Source organism: Ciconia boyciana, chromosome 9 (genome assembly GCF_034638445.1).
Source record: "Ciconia boyciana chromosome 9, ASM3463844v1, whole genome shotgun sequence".
Taxonomy (NCBI): Eukaryota; Metazoa; Chordata; class Aves; order Ciconiiformes; family Ciconiidae; genus Ciconia; species Ciconia boyciana.
In genome coordinates, this window is record NC_132942.1 from 34,494,147 (window position 1) to 34,521,054 (window position 26,908).

Consider the following 26,908-nt stretch of genomic DNA (forward strand, 5'->3'; position numbering starts at 1 on the left):
AAATAAAATGAAAATCAAATTAATTTTCTCTCAAGTATTAGTTGAGATAATACATAAATACATACAGATTTATTTTTCTTGCATTCCAAGCTAGATAGAAATTTGTCCTGAATTCTTACAGGGCTGTAGAAAAAACTCATTTTTGTGGAAACGTGCAAGACAAATATCTGAATTGCCTTAAAAATATCTTCAGAGCTCACAGTATCAATACAGAAAACTTAAAACAATCCATCCAAACAGAACTATGCTATTCACCTCTTAAATATTTTTCAAAGAAAAATAAGTTAAAAACCAGCCCTCATTCTTTCCCACTGCTTCCAAAGAAGAAAGAGCTGGATGAACTGGACTAAGTAGGAAGAACCAGTAGCAGTCAAATTGAGTTAACAGCTTAGACCAGTAGAGTTGTGCTACAAAAACCAGTTATTATTTTTCCCCCATATGATTTTAAGTTTTTACAGTTTCTCCATTTTTTCTAGCTCACAAGATAGAATTCAGCATTTTGGTGACTAAATAATAATTATCTACCCCAGAAAATTATGTGGCCAGAGACAGAAACACTGTAAAGCAGCTGTAACAAAATTCATTTATCTGTGACTGAGGAAACATGTAAGGAATCTGAACTCAACTGTACAGTATGCAACCTGTACATTGTTTATATTATGTATATATACATATTATATATGTATACATATATATAAAATAAAGGCATATCCCCATGAAAGCATTACACATATGGTTAGATACCCTTTATTTCTAGCTGTGCATACTTACGAAGGATATCTGGAGCCTGAATTAGACTGAGAAAGTCATCTTCCGTCTCTTGCTGAGCATATTTGAGAAGTGAGCGCTTATGTGCAGCTGTCAGAACCTCCTGAAGCACATCAATGTTTCGAAGCTTTTTACACAGACCGCAGACTCTTAGAGCTTCTTCATGGTAAACAATGGCTTTGCGTAAATGTGCTTTCCCTGAAAAGAGTTAGAAACCGTTGGTTGTCCTCCACAGACAATAAATACAAGGTAATTTTAAAATTGTGTCTAGTAGCTGTGTGAAAGTGGCAGTTACCTAATTGTTTTCTCTGAACTTTGTCCTTTAAAACGGTGAGAACTATCAGTCCTTCAGGCATGTAGTTATACAACTGGGACAAGGCTTTCTCCTGCTGATCTTCATCATCACTGGACTGCACTACAATAATTGATATAGAACATTAACCATTACACATCTCTTGGTGCTCTGTTCCTTTAGGTGCATTGCTGTGTAGTTATTACTACCTTCTCTCCAAATGCTGTCAAATGTGTTTTACACACATATATTGATGTGAATTTCAAGTTTTTAGGACTTTTATCAGTTTTATCATCTGTAGTATACAAGTAATACTTATATGCCAGAACATATTGACAAGAATTGAACAATTTAGTAGCATATAACAGATATAATATTTCTTTTGTTTCTACAGAAGTTAGTTTATTGAACTTTGACGTTCTTCCATAAAGGACAAAAAAGCATGGCCTTCATATCTGAATGGGAAAATGGCCACAGATTAACATATATTGAAACCCCAAAGTTCCTGGCTCCTCCTCTTATTCACAGACCAAATTATAACCGTTTATGTGTTTATTATTGTTATTTATATGAATATATAAAAAATGTACAATTCTTACATTCATGGTCACACAGAATGGTGGCAATGAAGTAATGCGCCAGAGCTTTGTAATGGTCTGACTTTATTTGTGCCAGTTTAGACCAGGAATAGGGGATATTCTCTTTCACTGGTTCCTGATTCATTGCAGTGTTAACCAGCATGTAAACCTCTCCCACCTAAAATAAAGCACATAAGTATGAGAATTTAGCATTAGTTATTAGGAGCTCAAGTAAGGGATATTATATTCAGCCTTAAGATAATTTAACATGCATCACATCGGGGGGGGGGGGACAGGACGGGATGGTTAGAAAGGGATGGAAATAAGTTTTGAGAAAATTTGAAATTTCATCTCTGATTTTTTCCCTTACAAGTAAATCCATTTTCTACAAGAACAGATGGACTAAGTCAGTCAATCTATATGGCTTCAGGGTTCAATAAAAACACCATATAACAAATGGGGTTTAATTTACAAATACATCGCATCAGGTTAATTCAGCTGAGAAAAAAGGGTGAAGCATATTACTTATACAGTAGGGTTGTGCTTCACTTCTGAAACTGTGGAGTCATATCTAGCCTTAAGTTTGTGTGGTCTAGTTAAAACTGGGCTACTATCCTTTATGCAGAAGAAATAAAATAGTTTTTCAAGCAGTGAATGCTCCTTTAATGGATCAAAAAACTCCACCTAGCAGAATCCAAGAATCTTTCCCCTGCAGCTGATCAAGCCTACAGGGTGGCTTTACAGGTTGGTAGGAAAGGCTTTGCCCATTTATCCAGTATGGAACCAGTTATATATCTGCTACTCTGAAATGGCTCAGAAAGCATATTCATATCTTGTCAGCATACCCAGTTTTTTATGTCAACAACCTCAATCAAGTATGAACACTACCTTCTGGGGCACAGCCTGCCTCTCCGTTTTTCAGGCAAGTCCCAAGACAGCTCTGCAGCTACCAATCTGACTCTGCTTATCAGGGTCCTTCCCCCAGTTACAATTTAGTTATTCTTTTGGACTTAAGATTTTTAAGTTTGCATAACCTCCAGCTGCTGGGAAACAACAGACAGGTTGTGTTCAATACTTAACAGAGAAATACACAAACCACCCTGTCCTTTTGTATGTTGTTCTGGACAAGATCTGTACTGTTTGAAAGAGCAATATAACAAACAGCTTGTAAAAAACCTTCAGCCAGTTCACTGCCCAGGTGTTCCAGCATGTTTCTATTAAACTTCATGAATTATGAATTAAAAGCAAATCATAACAGGTCTCAAATAATGATATTTAGATTGCAGCTATTTGCATTTTAATCTTCTGAACGGTTGTGATTCTCATTGTAGCTTGTGAGCCGTCCCTTGTTACTTTTGGTTTTCAGTAGTGGTTGTGAACATTTAGGTTTAATAAATGCTGTTAATACTACTAGAGGCTGTAGCTAGTAACACAGCACTGTAAACAGTTATTTTAAAGACTGAATTTTAAGTCTCATTTTACCTTGGCAACTTCCTGTGTCATCTTCACAAGTGTGAAAAACTCATTGCGTATTCCAGGAAGACCAATCTGCTCAAACACACACTCTTGAGCTTGCGCAAGCATCATTTTTACTAGTACATTCAGCATAGCTGGGCTCATATCATAACTTGGTGTGTGAGTAAAGGTCTCCTTTAAGTAGCTTAGGACTCCTGAAATTACAAAGTGGTTTTGTCAGCATTACAAAGAGAGAAACAAGTGAACTTAATTCCAGCATGTACCATAATAATTAAGATTGAAAGCATGCTTTCTACTATTGCACTATAGCAATCTGATGGGATTCTTAGTACACATAAAATTAAACTGACCTACAGGTTTTGCTTTGCATTCCCAAACACCTCCAGGCACAGTTCTCAAAATTACAATTCAGAGCAACAGAAGCTGCAAGTTTTAAGGGCAATACCTTCAGATTTGCTTATAACAGTTCCTGTGATTGACCATAAAGCTGCGCTGAACTGAATGCGACTTGTACGTGGGAGTGGTAGGCTAGGGCTTATACATAGGACAAGAAAGAAAAAAATCTACGCAACTACAAGGAGGTGACAGCAGAACCCTTGAATGGAAGGAACACAAACAAATATATAAACTTAATTAATTATGACTCTGCTTTTCAGATGCTGCTAAGTGCATTGTATGTCCCAATGAAAGCACAGTTCCATCCCCATAGGTAAACTAGAACAGTATATTTAATAGGCTAAAATTAGATTCCGATCTAGACATTTGGTTCCACCAACATATTAATAGTTTCTATCATTTATCAAAATGAAACACTAACTGTAGTGCAAATATTAAGTAACAGTTTCAGGGATGGAAGTGTAACCTTCAGCATGCACGTCATCCAACTGGTTTAGTGAGTTCTACTAGCCTGTTAATTGCTGATACTACCACAAAAGTGTAACGATAAGACCTCTGCTTTTTAAGTGTCCCAGCTTCTGTAATCTTACTTCTTGCCACTACATCCAGTTCTGGCCACATTGTGCTGCATTTTCCTACTACCAGTTTCTGAGATTTTTTATTTTTTATGTTACACTTATCTTTTAACTTATTAATATGCCCTTACACAAATTTGAATCATGGCCATCTCTGTCTTTTTGCATTAAAAAAAACAAAACACAACACCCCAAACTTGCCAGGCACATCCCAAGTACGGATGCAGTGCCCTACGGAAACAGACTGAAAGTACAGGGCAAAAAAAAAAAAATATTTTTTTTCGTTCTCAACATATTTCTGCTTATGCAGTAAGCATATGCACACCGACAGCTTTGTTGAGGATAAACTCTGTGCAACATTTTCCATTAAGCACAGAGAAACAGTTAATACATACTATATCATGTCTCTACCAACATAATGAACAGCGTTACGGAGCCATGCACAGGTACAATGAAATGCCTCCTGAGCACACTGCTTTGGGGCCCTGCAAAGGTACTGTGGTAGCCAATGATGCATTTCAATTTGTGAATTAATTCTGTTCTGCAAATATGTTGAAGTGAAAAGCAGTGATTTTTATCTGCAAAATGGAAGGAGCAGCAGCAAAATGGAGAAATTTCTCAAGTAGTGTAATTTCTTTTACATGAAGTACAAAGATTGAAAAATAATTTATTTAATAAATGCATGAAGAAAGGCTATCAAATTTTTTTTGATAGCTATGTATTCAAAACAGGGGTTTTATGACAATCCAACTCTGTGGTCCACAGTTTGTAGCTGATAAAGCTACAAACTTCCACTACATGGAAGCACGGAACCACATTGGTTTCCATGCAATGGAAACCAATAGCCACAGATTGTCAGTGCAGAAATAAATCTTACAGTACATATTAATTACGTAGGTCATGTCTTTAAGCATTATGTGTAGCACAGATGACATTTACAAAAAATTAGAAAATCTACTTGGAAAAAACAAAACAAAAGCTTCTATAACATGTTAGCTCAAGGGATATGATTCCTTTTATTAGAATTTGTATTCTTCTTCACTTGGGACAGAGATTGATTGATTATTTTGAACCTGATTGCCTTTGGAATCTATGGAAAATGTATAGTCAGCTTCCAGTGAATTGCAAATTTCACCAGAGAACACAGTAAGATTAATTTTGAAGAGACCATATGAAAACTAGGTTTTAAGCCCTTTATCAACACTTTGAATTGTTTCTTGTACAGATTTTACACCAATGTACTATCACTGATGTAAAAGCAGCTATGTTGGTGAAACAAAGAATGAACAATGAAGCAGTTAACATTAGGGCTATTACTCAGACCTTTGAACTGCAGTTCATTAATCATTAACCACAGTATTCACTATCTTTATCTGCATGTTCAGACTACAGTTCCAGGTTTTGCCTTAAATCTTCATCTCAGCTCTTCACTAAGCTTCTTGAAATTCCCTACTCCTCCTTTTTTGTGTAATGAAGTCAGTGGGAAATGCAGAAATCTGCAGGATGTCAGGATCAGATTAAGAACATTTGCATAAAGACCTTCCTAATATTTTTAAATTTGTACCTGCAGCTCTCTGAAAAGCATCAACAGCATTTTCGAGTCCAGCCTGGGTCTGACGATTGCATCTTGTTCCAATCTGGGTGTAGAGGGCTCCAATGTTGAATAAAATACTAGCTTTTTCAAGCAACAGATTTTGCTGACACACTGGGACACCTGTGAAGGAATCATACCTTGGGAAACAAATATTAGAAAAAGTGTTAAGATTAGAAGAGTCCATTGAAACAACAGATATTTTCATTCTGTTTTTCCAAAAGAGCAGTGGAATTCTTAATAATTGTTCTGCTACAGTGAAAATGAAGGTGAACAGAAATAAATTGTCCTCACAGCATATAATGGTAAGTGCCACAAGCCAGTGCTTTATTCGATGCTTAGTTTTCAGCAGGTTTTATAGCAATGCCTCCATAAGCATATTATATCTAACTCAGAAGTGCCTATAAAACATCACAGAGGCTGAGAGCATAGTGGGGAAGTATCCATACGTGCTGCTATGTTCTCATACTCAGATGCTGCCAAAGATCAACTATTGCCATGTTCGGATCCTCTATAGCTTGTTTTTTAAAATTTCTTCTTGCAGTTATGAATAGAAATTTAGCAGTTCGTCTTGGCTGCATGGTAGTCATCTTTTTTTACCATAAAAATAAAATTCTGAATTCAGAGTCAAACTTTGCTCATAGATGTAGTAAACACTCCATTATAATAAATTAAGTCACTCTTCTCTTCTGGCCCAAATGCTCTTCTTAAAAAACTGAAGGAGCAGCATTAAGGTCTGACCCATTCCCCATCTGCTTTGTGCACCAAGGTTAAGAGTCCAGGAAACATATACAGTTCTCCAAAATGAAGATTATTTTCTCTCTTTTTCTCTTGTGCTAACCCGTAGCCCAAATCATAATCTAGCCAACAGCTTCACTCTAAGCATGAAAAGGGTGCATTGTATTCAGATTAACTCTTAACACTAAAAAAAAAAAAAAAATGACAACACACACTTCAGGGAGTGGTGGGGAGAAACACACTGACACGCTTCAATTTAAACAGAAGACAGTTAGTGATTAACAGTGTTGGGGGGGGGAGGGGGGGGGGGAGGGAGACAAGACAAACACTAACTACACACTTACCATGTAAATAAAACTCCCATGTGCCTGGTGGGTGGGAAAAATCTGTTTTCTACATAACCAAGTTGAAGGAAATAGCTTATCAACATCTCAATGCCAGCTTCATCTCGGCTAGGAGTACGGCAGGCCTTAAAATACAACAGATTAAAATAAAGTGTATTCTGTCGAGTTATAGGATGAATATTGAAACACCAAGGATAAAGCTCTGCTTCCTTTGGACTTCTGCATATCATAGAAATGTGTGGAATCTGAGAACAGTAAGCTTAAGGCCATATGGATGCATTCCAAATAAGAGTTTTTCAGCTGCACAGAAGTAGCACATAACCTTTAAGGAAGCAAGAGGGATCTGTTTGGCAAGTCTGAGAGTTAATTAAATTTAGGTATGTAGTATTAATGTAGGTATTTTATGAAAGCTACAAAGAAAGTTTGTGTTTCTAGTATAATACAGGAAACAATAGTTAGAAATAACCACCATTCTACTACAATCTTTTGCCAGATGCATTCACTTCACTCTTCCTGCTAAATTTAAAATACTTTAAAGTAAAAAAAGCAGATAAGACAAATCTTAGCTTTACAAAATGTATGAAGTTGTGTCAATAGCTCAATCACTTTGCATAACTTCATCTTTTCTTCACGTGTTCTTTACTCAGATTGTAAAGCTCTTGGACAATGGAGATGCATGTTCCATATCTCAGAAAAGAAGTCAGTAAGAATATGGTAAGTTATAAGTAATAGTGGCATATTCTGATTCCATACAAGTGTTATTTGCAACTGTAAATTAAGACACGTCATAGTATGTCCATGCTTGAACTTACTTGTCTCAGATCCATGAGATCTGCTATTTCATCTTCATACTCAGAACTGTCTTCACTATAATGTTCCAGAATAAAGTCCTAAAAAAAAAAGTAAAAAATTGAAATATGTAAAATTAACCTAAACTATTAACTTTTTTCTGCAGTTGCAAACAGTACAAAATTGATTCAGTTGTGATTCACACGTTGTCTACTCCCTCCCAGTCAATAGTATAGTAACACATAGCAATGAGACTACAAAAAGACAACAGAACTAATAATTTGATTTGATATCTGAGACAAGAAATTGCAGTCTGGTGTAAAGGAACCAAACACCTATTACATCAACTCCATTGGGTTTTAAAACAACAATACTTAGTGGTTTTGAAAGGGACAAACGAACCCTGTTAGCTAAAATAACAAGGGAATCAAGTGACCATAAAAACCCCATTAACAGAAAGAGACTGCCAAATTCTTGTCAGCTATGTTAGTGCAATTCCACTTAAATTAACAAAACTGCAATGGCATAAAGTGGTACCATAATCTGACCATGGAGATTAACCTACAGAAGTAAAAGCAGAGACAAATGCTATGGTGATATAAGATGGCTTACCATGAGATAAAAATCTACATTGCACAATACAGAGTAGTCCAAAAAATACAGAAGGTGGCTCAAATAGCAAGCAAACAAGCAGTATTAATGCTGCAACACTGCTTCCCAACTGAGATAGCTTGGTTAGTGCAAGTTGGAGTATGACTGCGTTATGCTGAATAAAACCTTCATTACTACTTCCTTTCACACTTAGAGTAGTAATCAATAGTCTTACTGGAACCAAAAACTGTAGAAGGATTTTTTTATTCTCTTTGGTTTAACTCTACTGTCTCCAAAGTGGGATTTTTTACAACATCTTCTGACTCCTTGTCCTAGTTAGATATTAGCAATGACCCAAATAATTCATGGTTAATTTTTAAACACATTGTGATCTCAGTTTTAGGGCAAATGAAACAAAATGATTTGTACGTAAATTACTTCTGCTTCTTTAAACAAATCTGAAATGCAAGTTATTTCTGTTAACTATTCATTCTGAAATGTGTCTCTGAAATTTACCTTGAGGGGGAGCATAAAGTCTACTTCTTTGGTTTCCTTCAGGCCAAGAGGTACCAAGGGAATGCTGAAAGTCTCTCTATGGAAAAAACAAAAAGATGCATAAATATTTGTTTTCTGTTTGTCTGATGATAAGATAATTACTTTTGTTTCATTTGATGACAGAAAGTTAGTACGCTGATGGGTGTTCAGGTAAAAGGTACATAGTTTATAACAATTCCTTCCTGCCCAAGAAAGTCTACTTAATGGCCTAAGACTCCTCAAGAAGAGAGTGAGGAAAGCTATTTGCCTGTGCTTCCCCCTCCCCCTTCCCTCATCTGAGCCTATTTTTCCTTCAAGGAAAGAAAAGGAGACTCTCAAGGGCTGGCTTACTCCAATTTACCTCAAGCTTTATACACCTGCACAATTTATATGGACAGAAAACAGCTCCACAGCTGCTAGGAGATCTACCATGGTAAGAGCTATGGTAATCATCAATAGTTATAATCAGTATTTTACATGCTACCAATAGTTCCATATGTAGAAGTGATGCGTGTCTAACACAGGGAAGAGCAGGGCCAAAGTATACCAACTTTAACAGTGAAAGGTCTAAGACTAGGAAGTCTGAGAACTACTTAGTTTGTAGACAATGCTAGGTGTCAACCTCTAAACTAGTCAACCTCTAAACTATCAAAGGGCAATAAGGGCAAGAACTGTGACTTAAAAATCTGATCCTCAAGAGAATACACATCTGTATCACAGCCTTAAACCCAGATCATCTTAGTAAACAACACTAGCTAATAAGACTATTATGAATTAAAGAGCACCATCAAAAACTACACATACTGCTCTTCCACTACGCATATTACCTAATTATAAAAAAGAAAGATCAGAATTGCTTCTAGATACATAGTTTGTTCAGTAGGTTTAACGGATCAGTATTAGGCAATTATAAGGTTTACCTGATATCTTCCTTTTTCCTGAAAACAACTGATTGACTGTCTAATCATTAGTTAGAGCATTCCATTACCAACTACAAAATCCTATGGGTGCAATTCATTCATGGTCTTATCAGCAAAGCCAGCAAAATCACTTTCTTACTGGTGAAAATTCCATCTCGGGAAGGTGGGAGTAGGAGTGCAGCTTCCTCAGCAGAGGAAGAGTCCTTAAACTGGTTGGCACCATCCAGAAAGTGGCTCTGCTAGCTTGAAAAGGACTTACAGGATACAGAGCCAAAACACCACTGCAGGTAGTTCAAATAATCCGATATCTGATGAGGCTTTTAGGAGAAACCACAACACTTTTACAACAGATTATATCAAGAGTTTTTCCCCAAAAGGAAGTGAGACACATGCAAAAGAAATCCTAACTTACTGATTTAATGAATTCTCGTACCACCCACAGTCCCTGTAGACACCAGCATTTGTCATTCAAAGGAACTGAATTTCTATTTTTTAAGCTTCTAAGGTGCCACACCCATGGAGTCAACATCGTGGGAGCACTGAACAGTTAGGGAGGTGATCCTGGATTTCCAGAACTGAGTAGAAATAGTGTCATGTTTCTCAATCCAGCTGAGATGTGTGCAAGTACTGGGAAGGCCAACTCTTAGATTGGTGTAACACAATACAGTGTAGCCTAGTAATGTGGGTGTGATCTCATGTTGATGACTATATGCACAATAGATTCAGAGAGCAACTATTAATAGCTATTTGCTATTGAAGGCTGGAGAACAGTTGCAGAGGGAGTTAATTATTTTAGCTGATGGAACATAAAAAAGCATTTAGAGCTTACAATGAACAGCATCAGAAAGGTAAAACACCATTCAAAACAGATTGGGGAAGTAGGATCAGCAGAGAATAAAAAGCACACTACTGTCCAGCCGCAAGGCTTCTACCTGCCTTGGGGCCTGACCTACTGCTCACCCTTCATTGAGAATCCAAATATTTTGAATATTCTTTAGCTATAAGAAGGAATAGTAATTCTGGAGTCTTGCTCTCATTCCCAAAGCCGTAACTTTCATACTGCTCTCTATGCTCACATGCATCTATGAAGACTGGTAAAAATCTCGAACAAAACACATTTTTGCATCAAGTAGTCGAAGTTTGACATGGGGGTGGAGGGCAGGAATTTCAGCACAAATTTCTTTTTGAGAAAAATGAAACACAGATATTTTGCATCAGGTCGGCATTCAGTTGAAAGATACCCCACTGGAAATGCGCTTAGTCCTTCTACATGAAGAATTCCTTGTAGTCCACCTGGAAGTTAACACCTAACTGAGAATAGGCCTAAGAGGGGACCCAAAATTATACCCCCCTCATATGGAGCGCCTCAATTTGTGTCTTGAGCTGCTATGCTAATGTTAATCAAATAGCAAATGGTTAGTTTTAGGAGCAACAAGACATCTGATACAGAAATCCCTGAAGTATTCAGGCAATGAATAATCTTTAACTTCTAAGTTTTCTCTTGGAGGAATCCATTGCAATTTGAAGTTTAGTGTGCTCTTTAAAGTTGGAAAAATATCTTGGAACAATTCCAACTTCATCTACTAAATATTTCTCTGTTTTAGCCAGCTAATTTATGGATTTCTGTCACTGAAGTGCACACCTTAGAGATCACCTCAAGTCTGCTCTGAGCTCCAAATCAGTGTTGGACTTCTATTCTCCAGCTAAAGAGAGGACTGTTATATGCGCTGGATTTCAGAACAGATATAACACTAGGTTTGCTCACGCCAGAATGCCCTGAACCAGTTAGCCATTCTAGTACTGGAAATTCTGCTACGTGCCATGTGTCTCCCCATAAACTGACAAGAGCTTTCAATTCTCGCAATACTCTCCTCCACGAAGGAACTCCGTATCTAAGGATTAGTGGTACATACCTTTCCCAAGTGAAAGACAAATATGCAGACTAACCCTTAGTCAACAAATCTACCATCAAATATGTTCTCTTCCTATCAAGCTCTCTGTTCTTTCACGTAATTATTGTCCAGCATTCACATTCACCTAGAAACAATTCTGTTTCCAGTGGTAAACAGAAGATCTGTTAATAATTTAGTAACCTAGCTTTATACTTACTCTGTATTTTGATAAACTTCTACTGAGATATTAAGTCCTTCCAATTCCTCCTTTAAGATCTGCAGGTCTGAGTTTACAAAACTCAGTTCCAGTAGTACCTGCTCTCGTACTTTGTTGTTGGTAGTTGCTCTGCAGAAAGAAAGAGACATATACTTTTTTTATTTCTGAGGAAAAGGTTTTGTACATAAGCTTGGTTGACCTCCTTGCCAGCATTCTCAGCATTTTTAAGATTTTTTTTTTTTTAAATCTTCTTAGGAGATGATACAAGACCTCATATTACAGAATTTATTAGGTTTTTCTGTCAAGAGAGCGCCTGGGATAGTTTCCAGATAACAGCACGCAGTCACATAGAAGGTTTGCTATGTGCTAAATTTTTTTTTCTGTGATTAAGGGTCAGGCTTATTTTCAGATACGTTAATCAACAAAACTAAAGCATCTTAAACAGAATCACTATGCTATTTTTGGATTATGTGATCTTTTCCTAGAAGAAGATATGAGGGTAGAGGTAGGGGGAGTCAAGAGATATTTTTTCCAAAGAGACTTCCCTGCTTTATGAATTGAATAATGATCTGGTAAGACTTCTGATCTTAAGAATAAAAGCAAACAACTTTCCATAAAACTGTTACTACAGAATGTTTACAGCCAATTATACAGGTAGAAAGATATTTATTTTTAATACAATACAATTTTATCTTTTTTTTTGTCAGATGCAAATAGGATTTTTTTGTTTGCTTGTTTCCTTTGCCATTTACGTATTTACATGACAGCGTTTTGAACTGCGAGCACAGTGGTTGTTAGTATTTAGCCCCCCAGAGCATTTCTGTGCTATTTCTTATTTGTGTATTTCAGGATATTATATCACTGTTTCTAACCTGATTCTCCACACAGTATTACTGTTTTCAAGAGACTTAAACTGTTATCTATAACCACAGGTATGAGTTCAAGATAAAAGACCCTGATCCATATCCAGGCTTAAGATACTGTACCCCTATATTAGAGAGTCCAAATCATTAGACAATAACAAACTTATTGTATGTTTGCAGCATTTTGCATTTACCTTTAAGACAAAATTTACTCTCATAAATATTTATGAACAACCCTCTCATATCTAGGCTCCCCTTGGAACAATCCTCCAGTTTTATGAGCAGCTTGGTGAAGAACTAGTAATTCCAAGGCTAAGATTCTAAGCTTGTACTTCATATTATAAATGTGTTATCTGCGAGTTTTTTATGCTGTAATTTATTGAATACCTGAGATTGCTTAGATTAAGCAATGTTAACACCTGCTGCCTGCATAAGCCAAACTGGACACAAATACAGGCTGGAGTGGATCTTCCTTGATAAAGGCAGCACCACTGCCAGTTACGGGCGAGCTCTGATGCTAGGAGCAATTTAATTACTGTTATTAAGGCTCCATGCTTGGTCTAGCTTACCATCCTCCGTAGGAGGGATTGTAATATCTTTCTCAGAAACCCCTATGGTCCATCCAGGCGAACTCCTCTAATATAGCTATATCGCTCTCAACGTCCATGCCAATTTAATTTTATTACCTTTTCATGTTGTTGCACTGTAGACATTGTAACGACAAACAGCAAAAGACAGCAATAGGGGCAACGTGATATCCTTGAGATCCACATAACTCTACTCTGAATTCAGTTTTAACTCAGAACTTCCAGAACAAAAGGCAATTAAAAGGAGAGGGTAACTTTCAGAAGTTCTAAAAACAAAAGTCTTTGCACTAGATGGATCATTTGTTTCAAGCCTAGCGTTTACTTTCAGCCAAAAGTAAAGAAACCCGCATTTCCAGTTTTTTCTCAAGTCCTGTTGCAGGAGGCTCCTTGTGGACAGCAATTGGCTTGCTTCTTTTAGAACTTGATGAAAGGCAAATAAAAGCTGAAAACATAAAGCTCATTTATTTAGGTTTTTCCTTAGGAGACTGTAAATTTGTCTAGTCATGTGAACTATCTAGTGGTCAGGTTACTTTTAAAATTGCTTCTTTCAAAGACCTAGCAAGTTTTAATAGTCTAACAGGTGTAAATTCATTTTAGATTGTTAACTTAGCAATAAGTCTATCCTCTACTCTTCAGATAGGCTTAGCTCCCACTCTTGTCAGTAGCAACTTCAGTATTTCAGCAGTTCATATTTGTATCAGGAGCCGAACTTTAGGACATCTTTAGGTTGAACGTTAGAGTAACCAGTGTTCGCATTAGATATTACTCATCTCTTTAGCCTTTCCAAAACACTCCTGAGTTGGCATGCAGAAACATCTACTGAATGAACAGCGTTCAGTTTCAAAAGCAGATACAAGAATTTTGCCATGCATACAAGAGGTAGCAAAAGACCCCAAGTTTTACTCCTTAAGTCAATTACCAGAAAACAAAGCAAAATGTAGTCAGTCATAGAGGCTAAACTACATAAGCTTTGGACCCATCACCTCTCTTGCCAATAGCAGAGATAAAGGCAGGTGACAGGCACAGGGCAACCTATCAATTAACGGCCAGTTTAAGAAAAGTTAATTCATCCAAGCATTTTGACTTCTCTAAGGGAAGTATACTGACTATTTTGTTCTCGGAGACCCATTGTTCCTCCAGTTGCAGGGAAACAGACACTATAGGAGACTATTGCAGACAAGTATTGGGGAAATTTTCAGTTCTGTGTAACAGAGAGATGGATTGTTGGAAAGCTACAGGACTGTTTGCTAAGCAGTTAATCACAGGATGCAATAGCCTCAAAAGGGTCAACATTAGGCTATTCCTATGGGGACAGCCACATAAGAAACTGTGTCTTAAAATAAGATTTGGTGGACAAAATATAATAAAGGGCAAAGTCTCTTCCAGTTACCTTAAACTGTAGGAGAATTTGGTGGCAACTGTAACCCAGCTCAAGTTAGATGTGTGCTACCCTGCTACTCCTGTATCACTACTACATGGAATAAATAAGACAACTGATGGTCCTTTCCACTGCAGAGCACAGATCTAAGATCTTGGAAAAAGCAACACCACAGTGACAATACGTTTATTTGATTTAAGGTGTAAAAAGGACTCATTACAATATTCAGCAAGGTTCACTCGCCATTATCACTAGCAATAAAGCTGATCAAACAGAGCAACATACGATAGTCTAACATGCAGCTCATTTGCTACAACACAGCAGCTTTGAAAGTGCACTTTATAGCAGGTAATAACTCTATAGAGCCACAGCATTTAAAAAACTCCAGGGAGATTCACAAAGCATCTGGCAGTAATTTATGCAGCCTGTTAGGGGAGAGGTTAGGCAGACTGGGAAAAAGCAATAGCTAAGAGACTTTTAAAAAATTAAAACAAATAATAATTTTGTTGCTCAGGCAAGAGAACTAGGAAGTCATGACACATACCTTAAAAGATTTTCAGCACCAGTTCTCATTCTTACTGCTCTTAAGATCTGTTGGTTTAGGACAGCTCTTTGATTTTGCAGTTTGCTTCGACCAGTCTCAGCGAGAGGATTACATCCCTAGAATTAAGGAAAGAAGGTTTTTTGTTGCTGTTGGAGGAGACTCTGAAAAAGGAGTAACACTGAATTTGAATGAACTTTAATGGCATGGGTTCTGTATGAATACAAATTAACTACACTGACATCCGTGATGAGGGACTGACAGTGTCTCTTTTCTCAAACTTGGTCATTAAAAGCAAAAGAGACTCCATGACCAGAGCATTTGATATTAAAATCTGGGCAAAAAAATATTTGTTTTAAAGCTTATGTACACGTGTGAGCCAGTCTGTTCTTCCCTAGAAATCTTTTGAAGCTATTTTCCAATTACAACCAAATTTGGCAGTGTTACTAAGTTTCTACAGATTTCATAAAACCAGTATCTGGCAAGGCAATAACTCCTATCAAAGCTTCTGCTTAACCTTTGCAAAATATCAGAGTTTCATAGCGGGATAGATGCAGCCTTGAAATACAACTCTATCAGAAAACAACTTTGGTGGCACTACTGCTCACAGTTTTAAGAACCTTTCTAAGGATCTCTGCTCTTGTTCCTTCTGGTGCTCAGACCTTCAGTACCTTTCCTACCCCTCCTTCCCTAGGTTCCTTTCTTCACATCTCAAACATATTTTTGGCACAGTACTGCTTATCTGCACAGCTCTTCTTCACACCCAGGAAACGCTCTCGGATCTTTAAGTCCGCCCTGCCCTAACCCAACAGCACCTTTACAAACTGCACCAAAAATGTGAAATCTGAATAAGCTTTCCAAGTTATTTCATCTGTATATGTTCACAGTGCCAGATGCAATGATTTATCCACCCATTAGTTCTTCTTGTTACCTGTTGGCCAAACAAAGATTATATATTGATAGCTCAGTATCAAGTAAGATGGGAAATGGAATAATATGAGATGGAATAAGATAAGATGGGATATGGAATAATAGAGCTTGACAGGGTAAGATGTTGATTATACCTTCAGAAATTCATCAAATTAAGACCTTAAAGTGTCAAGCATGAAATCCAGAATTCACAAGAATGCTCCTGTGTACATGCATACCTTATACAAGCACAAGACTCAAACTACTACAACCTGTGTTTGAGCCAGGACTGAGCCACTGTAGTCTGCTGGGCACTGATAAGCTAGAAGTGTTATAGATTAACAGGACTGCATGTTTGTCTTTTTTTTTTTTTTTGAGGGAAACACAATCTTAACACCTTTTTTAAATAGGTTAGAAGTTTCACTTCCACTTTTTTATTACTTGCCCCACCCCCTCTTTTTTAAAGTATCAAATGTCTTTGAATATTAATACTCATTTATAGCCAACCAGCACATCCCTGCAGCCTCAACTACTGATTCTGAAGTAAATAAGACCACTCTGTTTTAAGGCTTACCCTTAAATAAAGCATGTCTTTTTGAGTGGCCTTGCTGGGTATCATTACAAAGCTTACCAGGGTCCTACTGGATCGTCCATTACACGAGAAGGAGGCTCAGATCTGTCCAATACAAGTCTTCCCTCAAGTACTCCAGCCACCAAATTATGTACTGTTTTGGTCCTCTTCCTCTTAGTTTTGACTAGAAAAATTTGGTTTTGATATAACAGCACTTAAAAGTCTCTCAACAAGCTCTAATTATGAGTGGTCAGGCAATGACATACCAGCACAACAAAAGTAAGTATTTAAACAGAACATGAAGTTCTAATCATCTAGTTGAAGTTCAGTTCTTATTTGTGTTGGCAAGTAAAGGCAAATTGACTTAACAATAGAGAAATGAGCTGATCAATCCAGATTACAGTAGTTCAACTGAGAAAGCACATAGCCTAATATTGTTAATTTTAAATCCCTAGTTTGAAAAGTTTGTAATAAATAAGAAAAGTGACAGGAAGCTTGTACAAACATCTTCAGAAGCACCATTTGCCAGATAACTTGAAAAAACACGCCACATTAAGTTAGTCTTATTGTGGAAATGTTTCTGCATTGAAATACCAATTACAGCAGAAGCCCAAAACTTGGGTGCATAATATATACTCTCTTCATTGAGAAAGCACTGGCAGCAAGCACAATACATGGAAGATGAACTTCTTACTGAAGAGGACATGCACACATAGCAAACTCATTCATTCCTCACAGATTAAATGTAGTCCTTTAACTACCAAATACTTTGTGCTCTTTTACACACATTTATACACAGAGACATAGCAAGGCACGCTTAAAGTTACAACATGGTCTTGTATCCACAAGTTACTTTCTGCTCTTAGCCTGTTTAGTTTCTGGGCTGCCACTGTTTTTCCTACTTTGCTTTTCCTTCACTTTGTGTTGTGTAATCTGTCTCTACTACTAGTATTCAAAGTCTTCTCTCCTTCCACTCTATCCATGCCATTTTTCATTTAAACCTTGCCAATTATTTCCTCTTGCTTTTTGCATTCAGTTTGAATACTTGATTCTCATCTTGGGCCTTTATTCTCTGTATCCCTGTACAAGTCTATGATGCTTTCTTCCAACTTCTTTCTCGATCACTTAGTCCAAGCATCCTTCCTAAACGTATCCTTGCCTTGCCCTTGTCTTCATTTTCTCTGTAAAGCTGCAGCTTCTTTCCAGAACTCACCATCCTTCCTGTGTGCCAAACAAGTTTCATGACATCATTCAAATATTTCTTTACAGCTGTACTTCTGGGAAATTTTTCAGGAAGATCAACTGCCTGATTCCCAAGCCCATGAAGCTTGGTGTAAGTGGTGTGTTTATTTCAGTGGACCTTTGATCACGCTCCAGCCCAGAAATCAAACAAGCTCCCATTGAACGATGAGTGCAAAACTACAATGATCTTAAACTCTGTGCAAAGAGAAAAAATGGCAGAAATGTTTCCCTGCATTTCAGGACCAGCCACTAATCTCTGTGTGAAGCTTTAATGCAAAAACAACCCTGGGGCCTAAGAGGACAAGGCACTGACAGACTGAGGCATCCGTATCACCTCCAGTGTGCCTGGAAGTGCTGCACTTTGTCTCCTTGATGAAAGGCTTCTTGTGGATAGAGGAGTCTGTTTTCAGACTAGGCTCACCTGCTGCAAGCATATACCTGCCACTTACTTCTCAAGGCCTATAAAGAACTCATATTTTACCTTTTGGAAAACATTGCTTTTTACATCTCCTGCACAGGGGATGGGACCACTCAGCTAGTTTGTGTTCATCTGCAGGCTTAAATTCTTTATTGTAATCAGGCTGCCAGAAAACTGATGGCTAGAAGTCTGTGTAGAGGACAGTGAAAATAACCAGTATCTAAAAAAAAAAAAACCCAGGAGAAATACACAATCTGAGGAAGATTCCCCCTTGTGTAAAGCACAAATTCTATGTACTAAAAAGTTATTTAGCAGACTGGTCCAAGGAAGTGCCTCATTTTGTTTTCCTCCATGTAGAAGATCCCTTTCCCAGACAGCATTTGTACTTGGTTCACATTTGGACAATCCCAAGAATGTTAATGTTCAGTTCGTTACAATATCTGGCGGACAAACTTCCCAGCAGTTTCCACACCTACTGTTTCATTTCTTGTCAACAGGATGCTAGATGCTTCATTTAATTACTGTTTATTTCTTTGCCGAGCCAAGACAACTTGGAGAGTGAACTGGATTTTACCCTGGCTTATACACCATCAGTAAAATTATTAATTAAAATAGCAACAAAAGAATGGTTATTACTAAGGAAGTTGCAAAAATGACTAAGAATGGAGTATGATTTAAGCTTTCATTGCATGTATTTTGAGGGGAAAAAAAAAGACAAGTAAATGAGTAAATCTGCTGTGAAGACAATTAAAATAGTAAACTCAGCTATTGGTTTTAGAGCCTTTTTCACCTCAGAGCATAGCTGCACTTCATAAAGAAGTGTTTAAAGTGCTTAAATATTATTATCCTTTGCTCCTGAGCCAATAAAAGCTTTTTAAAACCTAAAGTTCAGTTAGCTAGTTCCTTTATTTCTTCCTGCTTGGTTGAATAGTATTGTTGAACTGCAGAATTAGTAAACTGGTATGTTTTTAACATATCATTATCAGAGGCAAGACCTGCACAAGAGTTATAGATTCTTGCTATATGTTATTTATGTACCTAGTCAGGTAACATCTTGAAAGAAACAAACACTGATATTAGACAAATAAACATGCACCTCCTCATGAAGGCTGGCCTGTGCAGGGCCTGCATGTTTGATAGCGATCCTCCGACTAATTAATGGAGCATGCTGACAGATTCCAATGGGATTGCTGCTCATCTCTTGTTAGAACTATTGCCTGAGCTTAGATGTCAGGATATCCCACGGGGTTTTATTTTTAAGTTTATAAACATTATCCCACACACATTTATTTGGCAAATAGTTGTATTATGAATGCCTGTGGGATCTCAGTGTGACACTGTCTCTATCAGACCAGCCAGCTCAACAGCAGGAGCCCAACCAGAGCTAGGAAGCAGCCAACTGACTGTTCAGGACTTGCATGGGATTTTGCGGAGATTTTGTTCTACGGATTACATGGGGACAGAGAGGGTAGCTAGGCAAGCCTGCAGTCAGGTACTCCAGGTTAGCTATGGATGGACAGTATCTTGCCTCTGTATGAGGCACCAGTGCTTACTTCTCATCTGAAGGAACCTTAAAATCCCCCAGTCTAAGGTGTATAGGCAGTATCTTTGTGGTTTTCCAAATTTAAGCTCTAGGCCTTGAGAAATTACCTTCCACAGAGGGAAGATAGATGTCAAAAGCATGGGTCTCAAATAAAGAAGCAGTTGTATCTAATTTGAATGCCAGGAAGTTCTTTCTTCAAGACAGAAGTATTTTTTAGTATCCAGTAGAAATCCAGTTGTGATGGACACAAAAACCAGTAAGCATTTGAAATTAACATAAATATGATTTATGAAGTAGTGGTTTGAACTTTTATGATGAGCCACACAGTCTGAAGGTGACCCAGAGTTGAGACTGGGTGTGCCTTCTTACTTAAAACATTCCTTTCCAGCCAGTGCAACCTGTGCTGCTTGTCAAGCCCAGTAGTGTACACAAACTGCCGTATCCTCCAGATATTTAAATGTGTATGTAATTTAACTTATCCACATAACTTCTTTGTCTGTAATAGCAATTGCAGTAAACAGCATGATTCACACCAGTATTTGTAGAACTGATCCAAAGTCCTGCTAAATTATTATATTTATTTCCTTACCTTCTTCTGCTACTATAATTAAAGTTTCTCTTTGCATGTTTCTACTAGTTCAATTTTGAAATTTTAGGTATATACCACAAGTCTTTCACTAGTAGAAGTTTCATCCAAGTTAAAAAAAAAAAAAGGAGGGGGGGGAAGAGGGAGGAGGAAGATCTGGTCATGCAGAGCCTGGTCTACTTGTGCCATGAACAAGTATTTTACAGTTCTAAGTGCCTGGCCCCAAAGATTAATATAAAGTTTTAGAACTAAATATTGTATTAAATTCCAAATACATATTTTTCTATACAATATTCCATCTTATCACACTGCTCAGTAAGCAAAATGAAAATTAATATTTCATCAGAGATGTCTGTCTCGTGACTAAGCAAGTTTCAGATGATTCTTAGTTTCACATGAAGGCCTACTTTCAGTTTTAGGTTTTATGAATTTCTATGTAATGAGTGGATATGACATGACTGGGGGTATGAATCATCGCAACATTGTTTCTGTCCCTCCAGACAAGTGGAAAGAGAACAAATAGGCAAATAAATATTCCTGTGTCAATGCTCACGTTGGTGGTTGCCAGGCTACTAATGACTAAGAACAACCACAGGAGCTAAACCCCAGTGGAAGCACAGGTGTAGCAGGTTGGTAAACTGATACATTAACCACAGCTGGGGGGAAGCCCTGCAGCAGAAACCCCAAAAGCTAAGGAGGGGAAGGAGAGAGAGTTAATTAGGGAAGTGCTGATTCACGAGCTGGTTACCATACCTATCATCATTTTCAGCCTGGTGCTTCATTTATGGAACTGCTTGCTTTCTGTTTTTAGCCTTTTCCTCTGGCAGGGAGGACTAACATATACTGTCTTTCTTTCTGAATCATCAGCTTGGTCTATATGATAAGTATCTAGCCTCACAGATGGAGCCAAAGCTTTTAGAAAGGGAAGAGAAAAGAAAATAAGCATCTTCATTAAACTGATCAGAATCTAAAGATTCATTAAGCTAGCTGTCCTACCGCTCTGCCTCTATGTAGTGCAATGGACTGCTATGCATAACAACCAAACTGAAGACAGGATGCTTAGTACTGCACCAACAGATGCTTGGAGAGCTACAGAAAGGGTAACCTTGGAAAATGAACTATGGCTTTTTCTTATAATTTATTGCAACTTCCTGACTGATTAGGGAATTTGAGAAGTTACACTCTGCATAAGGTGTTACAAAGCAGTAAACCAAGATGGGGAAGATATAGCAGAAAGAACTTGCTAGATATAGATATAGCAGAAAGAAGATATAGATATAGCAGAAGATATAGCAGAAAGAACTTCCTTGCTCTGCTCCTACCCACCCCAAAAAAACCAACCCAAAATCAAAAACCCCAGAACCCAAAAAAACAGGGCAGGCATAGCCCTACTAATAGATCACCATGCAAGCACTGGATCCTGTAACTGGATGAATACTACTTTATAAATATCCCCAAAACACATCAATATACAGAACTTGGGATATTTACTTTATGAAAAATTACTGGTTTAGTGGGGTGGTGTGCTGTAATAAAAAAAAAAAGAGGGGGAGAACAGCTTGAAAAAAAGAGAGTTGTTTCTCCCACAATAATTCAAAAGTAACTAAAAAAAAAGAAACCAGGAAGAGGTCTGAGAGGCCAAGCAATCCACAGATTGCTTGCTTAAAGAATAACTTCCTCAGAGGTAGCAGAAGCATCTCGCATAAGCAAAGTGGCACACAAGGACAGACCTGCTCTAATTACTATCGGTCTGTTCAAAAATTCTTCCTGTCTGAATGCCTTGCTCTACTTTTAAAACAAATTGTTCTTTGCTCTTATCATTAGTTTTGTTATTTTCTGCTGACCACAGACTCTTTCACAGGGAAGAAAGGCCGGGGGCAGAATTTGGATGGACATGCGGGATACGCATGGCTGATTCACAGGTTGCTGCCAGTAATATTGAAAGAATGTGGGACTCTGCTCAGAGGAGGTCGACGCACAAGGCTGACTGTCCAAAAGCACTCACACCACCCAGGAGTACAGGTATGGTTTGCCCTGGCAAGGTATCATGGAATATACTGAGCTAGCTATCTGCATGTGACGGTTGAGATAAACAAAACAGTAGCAGAACCAGTTTCCTGGTGCATCATCTTCCCAGAAAGTAAAAAGTTCTAGACAGAAGCTCCATCTTCTTTTTGATGGAAAGTAAGGTGCTTCTTCCACCTTGCCATATCCTCTTCAGGACACCAGCAAGGATTTTTTTTTTTCCTGTTGTTGTTGTTTTGTTTTTAAAACTAAAATCTTTCTCACAAGTTCAGTTGCAGCTAATCAAATGGTTAAAGAGGCTTGTTTTGGAGGGGAGTTATAAGGGGAAAGGAACAGGGGCAACACTGATAGAGTTGCATATACCCTGTGTGGCTGCACAGGTAATTTCTTTAAAACTAGATATTAAAAAAAAAAAAAGCATCCAAGCCAGCTCAAAGCATCTTACAGGTTTAAGGAAAATTCAATTATTTAATTTTGCCTATATAAATATGACAGGCCTTTGTGATGGGGGAAAAGGAGATAATGGACAGAGATGGGGTAAGGGAAAGAGGACAAGGTCCCTACAGAGCAGCTCTGACATCACTGGAAGGGAACGGAGAGAGGCAGTCTGAGGAATGGTGCAGGTGGACTGCAGAAGCTGCCACCCATCACATCTCAGACTCACCTGGTAATGTGACAGCAAGCCTAACTTTCTAGTGTGGCAACAGAAGTCAAAGCAGGAAACAGGATTGTGCGTCCATTTCCCCATTTCTGGTCATGGCCATTTACATAGAGCCAGTCATAGTTTTACAGGGCCTCCTCCCTACAGGAAAAAAAAAGGCACTAGAGAATTAAGTAAATAAGTTGGTTTACATATAGCATCTCAGGGATACTGAAGGTTGTTTTCTGGTATGCTGTATTTAAGACTTCAAAAAGCAAAATACACAAAAGCGCAGTATACAGACTTTGAGCATACTTCCCACAGTAATCCATTTATCAAAAGAAAATATCAAGAGTCTAACACAACTGTATGTTGTATGAACTGCTCAATTTTTCTCAATTATAAAATTTCATTGTGCAGAATATTCTTGCAAAGTATGGAAGGCAACCTCATGTGGAAATAGTGCTTGGAAGCCCTTTTGTGAGCAGGACTGATACAAAGCAAGTGTTTTCACCTTGCTCCACAGCTTATAGAATAAAAAGGTCAATTAAGTAAATGTCTTTCGATCTAAAAACACAAAGACTAGCCTCGGAAATTGATGTGATTCCGCACCAACAAAACTGGTAAACCAACCCTCAAATCCTTTCAGGAAAACAAAAAGTAGTGTCATGTAAAAAGGGAGGTGAAAGTGATACAAAGGAACTCGGGTGGGGCAGGAGACCCATGGGCACATGTAAACAGCTCAATCACTAGTTTCAGTTACATGAAGCATCACCTAGCATACCATTCAGATGAACACGTAAGGCCTAAAGATACTATATCCAAAGTACCTCCTTGGGCTCACAGCTTTTATCTGTTCAAGATTCCAGGAGTGGGATTGTTTTGGGTTTTGGCTGGTTTGGGTTGTTTGGTTGTTTCCCCCCCCTCCCTTCTCCTAGAACTACTGAGTCAGAATGAAAGCTCTGATCTGTGAGACCATTCCACTAATGTATAACAAGGAATACTGGTTTCCTGCTTACATCTAACTTCTAGGGACAGAACATCTAGCCTGATCTGAAGTTTACAACTTTATTAGAGACGCTTACAATCTGGATGAACCTTTCAAAGATCTGAGTGAACAGAGGGAAGAATGTTCCACCGCAACACTGGCTCACCTGGATTTATTTAATATCAGATTAATATCCATTTTCTACTGCTTTAAGACACAAGTAATTCGAAAGCAGGAAAGATGCTCATGATTAGGTATAAAATTGATCTTACAGTATTTTTGTATATGAGAAAAACTTCATTCCTGCCCAGGATATGGGGTTTACACTGATCTAATGCTGTTTCAGTGAACGTAACTCTAACATAGAACAATTTAATTGAAAATAAACTCAGTCCTTTAGCAAGTCTGAGTGCAGAAGATATACTCCTCTTAAGACTTACGAAGCACAACTTGGCTATTAAACTTCAGTTAGTCCCCATCAGTAAAAACAAATAGGTGGAAAAGTAGATTTATCTAACTTAACAAACTTGACAAGTTCACAAGTCATCTTTTTCACTACCATGCCTCAAGGCAGCCTACAAGCATCCCATACTATAGAAAACACAGCTGTGAAAACTCTGAATAATTACAACTTTGCCACACTTCATGATTTCCTGCTACGGACTACTAAAAAAGAAGTGGTTACTCACCAAACATTATAGTAGGATTACTCAAATGAAGAAACCAGACAAGACTTGGTCAAAGTTTTGTTTCAGTCTGTCTAGTTATTTATATGGCAATACTGATTTCCTGCAGCATGGCTGGCACAGGTAAAACTTCGCTCTTTTCAGCTGCAAGCAGTTCCTCTGCTAAAGGGCAATGTTGTTGCTTAAGCTCCTGCGGGCTTATGAATTTGGTGACTACTGGGGGCAAAAGCCAGACAGCCTGCAAAGAGGACAACAGAGCAAAGCATACGTGCCTCCCTACCGCGTAATCCCGGTGGTAGCTGCAGCGCATCGCAGGGATATGCTTGTGCAGAGGTGAGCAGCAACAACCTGATGTATGAGGCTTTTTTTTTCCTCCACAGAACAAACAGTTTATGGTCTCGGATCCAGAATCTACACCGAAACCCCCGTGTACCTACAACCCATCAACAAAAGTTACAGGCGCGGAGAACTTAAAAACAGCGAGGGAAGGCTGAACCGAAGCTCCCCGAGAACGGCACTTACTGCCCTTCACCTCCGGTGAAGTTCAGAGAAGCCCACAGGGCTGCATTACAGGCGATACTTCACCCTAATTACTGTTGTGCAGAAAGAACTCGGGTGCAGGTTATGGCATAAGCCGCCCACTCAGTCTGAAAAGTAATTAGGGCAGATGTTTATTAAGACTTCCTAACGAGTCTGTTAACTTCATTGCCTTACTCCAGTAAACTTCCTTACAGGTACATAAGGCAATTTACTAGAGAGCGAGCGAAAAGACGCGGTGAGGAGCGAACAGGAAAGAGCGCAAGGGGGGGGGGAGAAGGTGGAATTTCACTCATTTTGTGGAGGTATGAGCGCTCCTGTCCTGCAAGGTGAAGGGACAGCGGAGGGTCGCGCCGGCGGCGGTCCGACTGCGGCCGCCCGGGACCCCGCGGAGCGCCCCGCCCGCGCCGCCACCAGCTCGGCGCGTACCCGCCCGCCGGAGCCCGGCTCCCGGCACTCCCCTGCCCCTGGCCAGGCAGACGCGCTCAGCAGAGCCGAGGTCCCCATGTCGTCGTCTTCGCCCTCCCCCCCCCCCGCCCCGAGGCAGCTCCCCTCCGCCGCGGGCTGACGAGGGACGGAGCTCACGACGCTCCGGCGGGAGAAAGCAGCCCGCGAGCGGCGGGCAGGGGACCGCCAAACCCGAAGTGCCCGCGGCGGGAGCTGCCCCGGGCACAGAGCCCGCCGGGCGCACAGCCCACCGCCCCCGAGCCGGCCGCCGCGCCCCCCACCTTCCGAAAGTAGCCCTCCGTCGCCGGCTCCGCCGCCTGGCAGCCGCAGGGCGGCAGGGCGTCTGTCATCTCCGGGCGAGCCAGCCGTCCCTCCGCCGCTGCTGCCAGGCGAGCGCTGCCGCCGGGAGTCGCGACCCTGCGGGAAATGTCGGCGCTGCCCCACGGCGCCGCCCGGCTCCACCTCCGGTGGGGGCGGGGAGGAGCTACCCCGCCCCACAGCGCTGCCCCTCCGCCGCCCGGGCGGGCGGCCTTGGGGAGGTCTTCGCGGCGGCCCCCAGGCCGCTCCCCGCGGAAGCCCCGCGGCCGGGCAGTCCCCGGCGTGGCGAGGTGCCCCTCGCCTGGGGCCAGGCGGTGGCTGTGACTGACTGGAAGCGCAGCCCGGCGCCCCGCTGCGCGGCGGCGGCGGCTCACCCCGCTCCTCCCCGGCCCTGCGGCGGCTCTGCGCTCCGCTGAAGCGCGGCGGAGTCTGGCTGGCCGCCCCGAAGGGACCGCTCGCCTCCCGCCACCTCCCCACGGCCTCCCCCTGCCGCCGTGCCTGGCGACGGCCCCCCACCCGGCACCGTGGGGCCGCCGCCAGCTTTCCCCGGGCCCGGTGCCCGCCTCGGGACGATAAGGTTTCCCGCGATGCCCGGGAGACATCCCAGAGCCCGGGGAGCTGGGGGGGCTCCGGCCCTGGCCCCTGATAAGGGCAACAGTATCTCGGTGAAAGGCAGGGCTGGCCCCGGCTCCGGGGAACTGCTGTGGGATCAACCTCGGCATTGCAAAAATCTGCAGTGCTCGCACTGACAACCTCCTGTCTTCGAAATATTCCATTGTGTAACCGGTTTCGCAAATGTTGTTATTGGACGCTCGTGTAAGGAAATTGCCAATATTGGTTCCTATTACTAGCCAGGCCTAACCTACCGAGTTACGTGGGCATGCAGCATTTAAAGATGCAATACAGTAAAATACTTAAATCGGTATCA

The 26,908-nt window shown here is 40.0% G+C and overlaps 1 protein-coding gene and 1 long non-coding RNA gene across 2 annotated transcripts in view; one reads left to right on the plus strand and one right to left on the minus strand.

Moving 5' to 3' along the window:
* Window positions 1-26,147, minus strand: part of RHPN2 (rhophilin Rho GTPase binding protein 2) — a 30,992-nt gene extending 4,845 nt beyond the window's left edge. Inside the window, exons 1-11 of the mRNA XM_072872134.1 lie at window positions 25,944-26,147; window positions 15,074-15,189; window positions 11,702-11,830; window positions 8,655-8,730; window positions 7,571-7,648; window positions 6,759-6,883; window positions 5,650-5,816; window positions 3,121-3,308; window positions 1,660-1,816; window positions 1,064-1,183; window positions 772-966 (exon numbers count right to left, since the gene is read on the minus strand). Of these exons, the coding sequence (XP_072728235.1) occupies window positions 772-966; window positions 1,064-1,183; window positions 1,660-1,816; window positions 3,121-3,308; window positions 5,650-5,816; window positions 6,759-6,883; window positions 7,571-7,648; window positions 8,655-8,730; window positions 11,702-11,830; window positions 15,074-15,189; window positions 25,944-26,012 (1,420 nt within the window). The 5' untranslated portion in view covers window positions 26,013-26,147. The remainder of the gene's footprint in view (window positions 1-771; window positions 967-1,063; window positions 1,184-1,659; window positions 1,817-3,120; window positions 3,309-5,649; window positions 5,817-6,758; window positions 6,884-7,570; window positions 7,649-8,654; window positions 8,731-11,701; window positions 11,831-15,073; window positions 15,190-25,943) is intronic.
* On the plus strand, window positions 7,423-25,361 carry LOC140656439 (uncharacterized). Its single transcript, XR_012044080.1, has 4 exons — window positions 7,423-7,472; window positions 8,991-9,105; window positions 22,189-22,361; window positions 25,059-25,361. It is a non-coding gene; the product is annotated as an uncharacterized lncRNA (long non-coding RNA).
* Window positions 26,148-26,908: the final 761 nt, after the last annotated feature.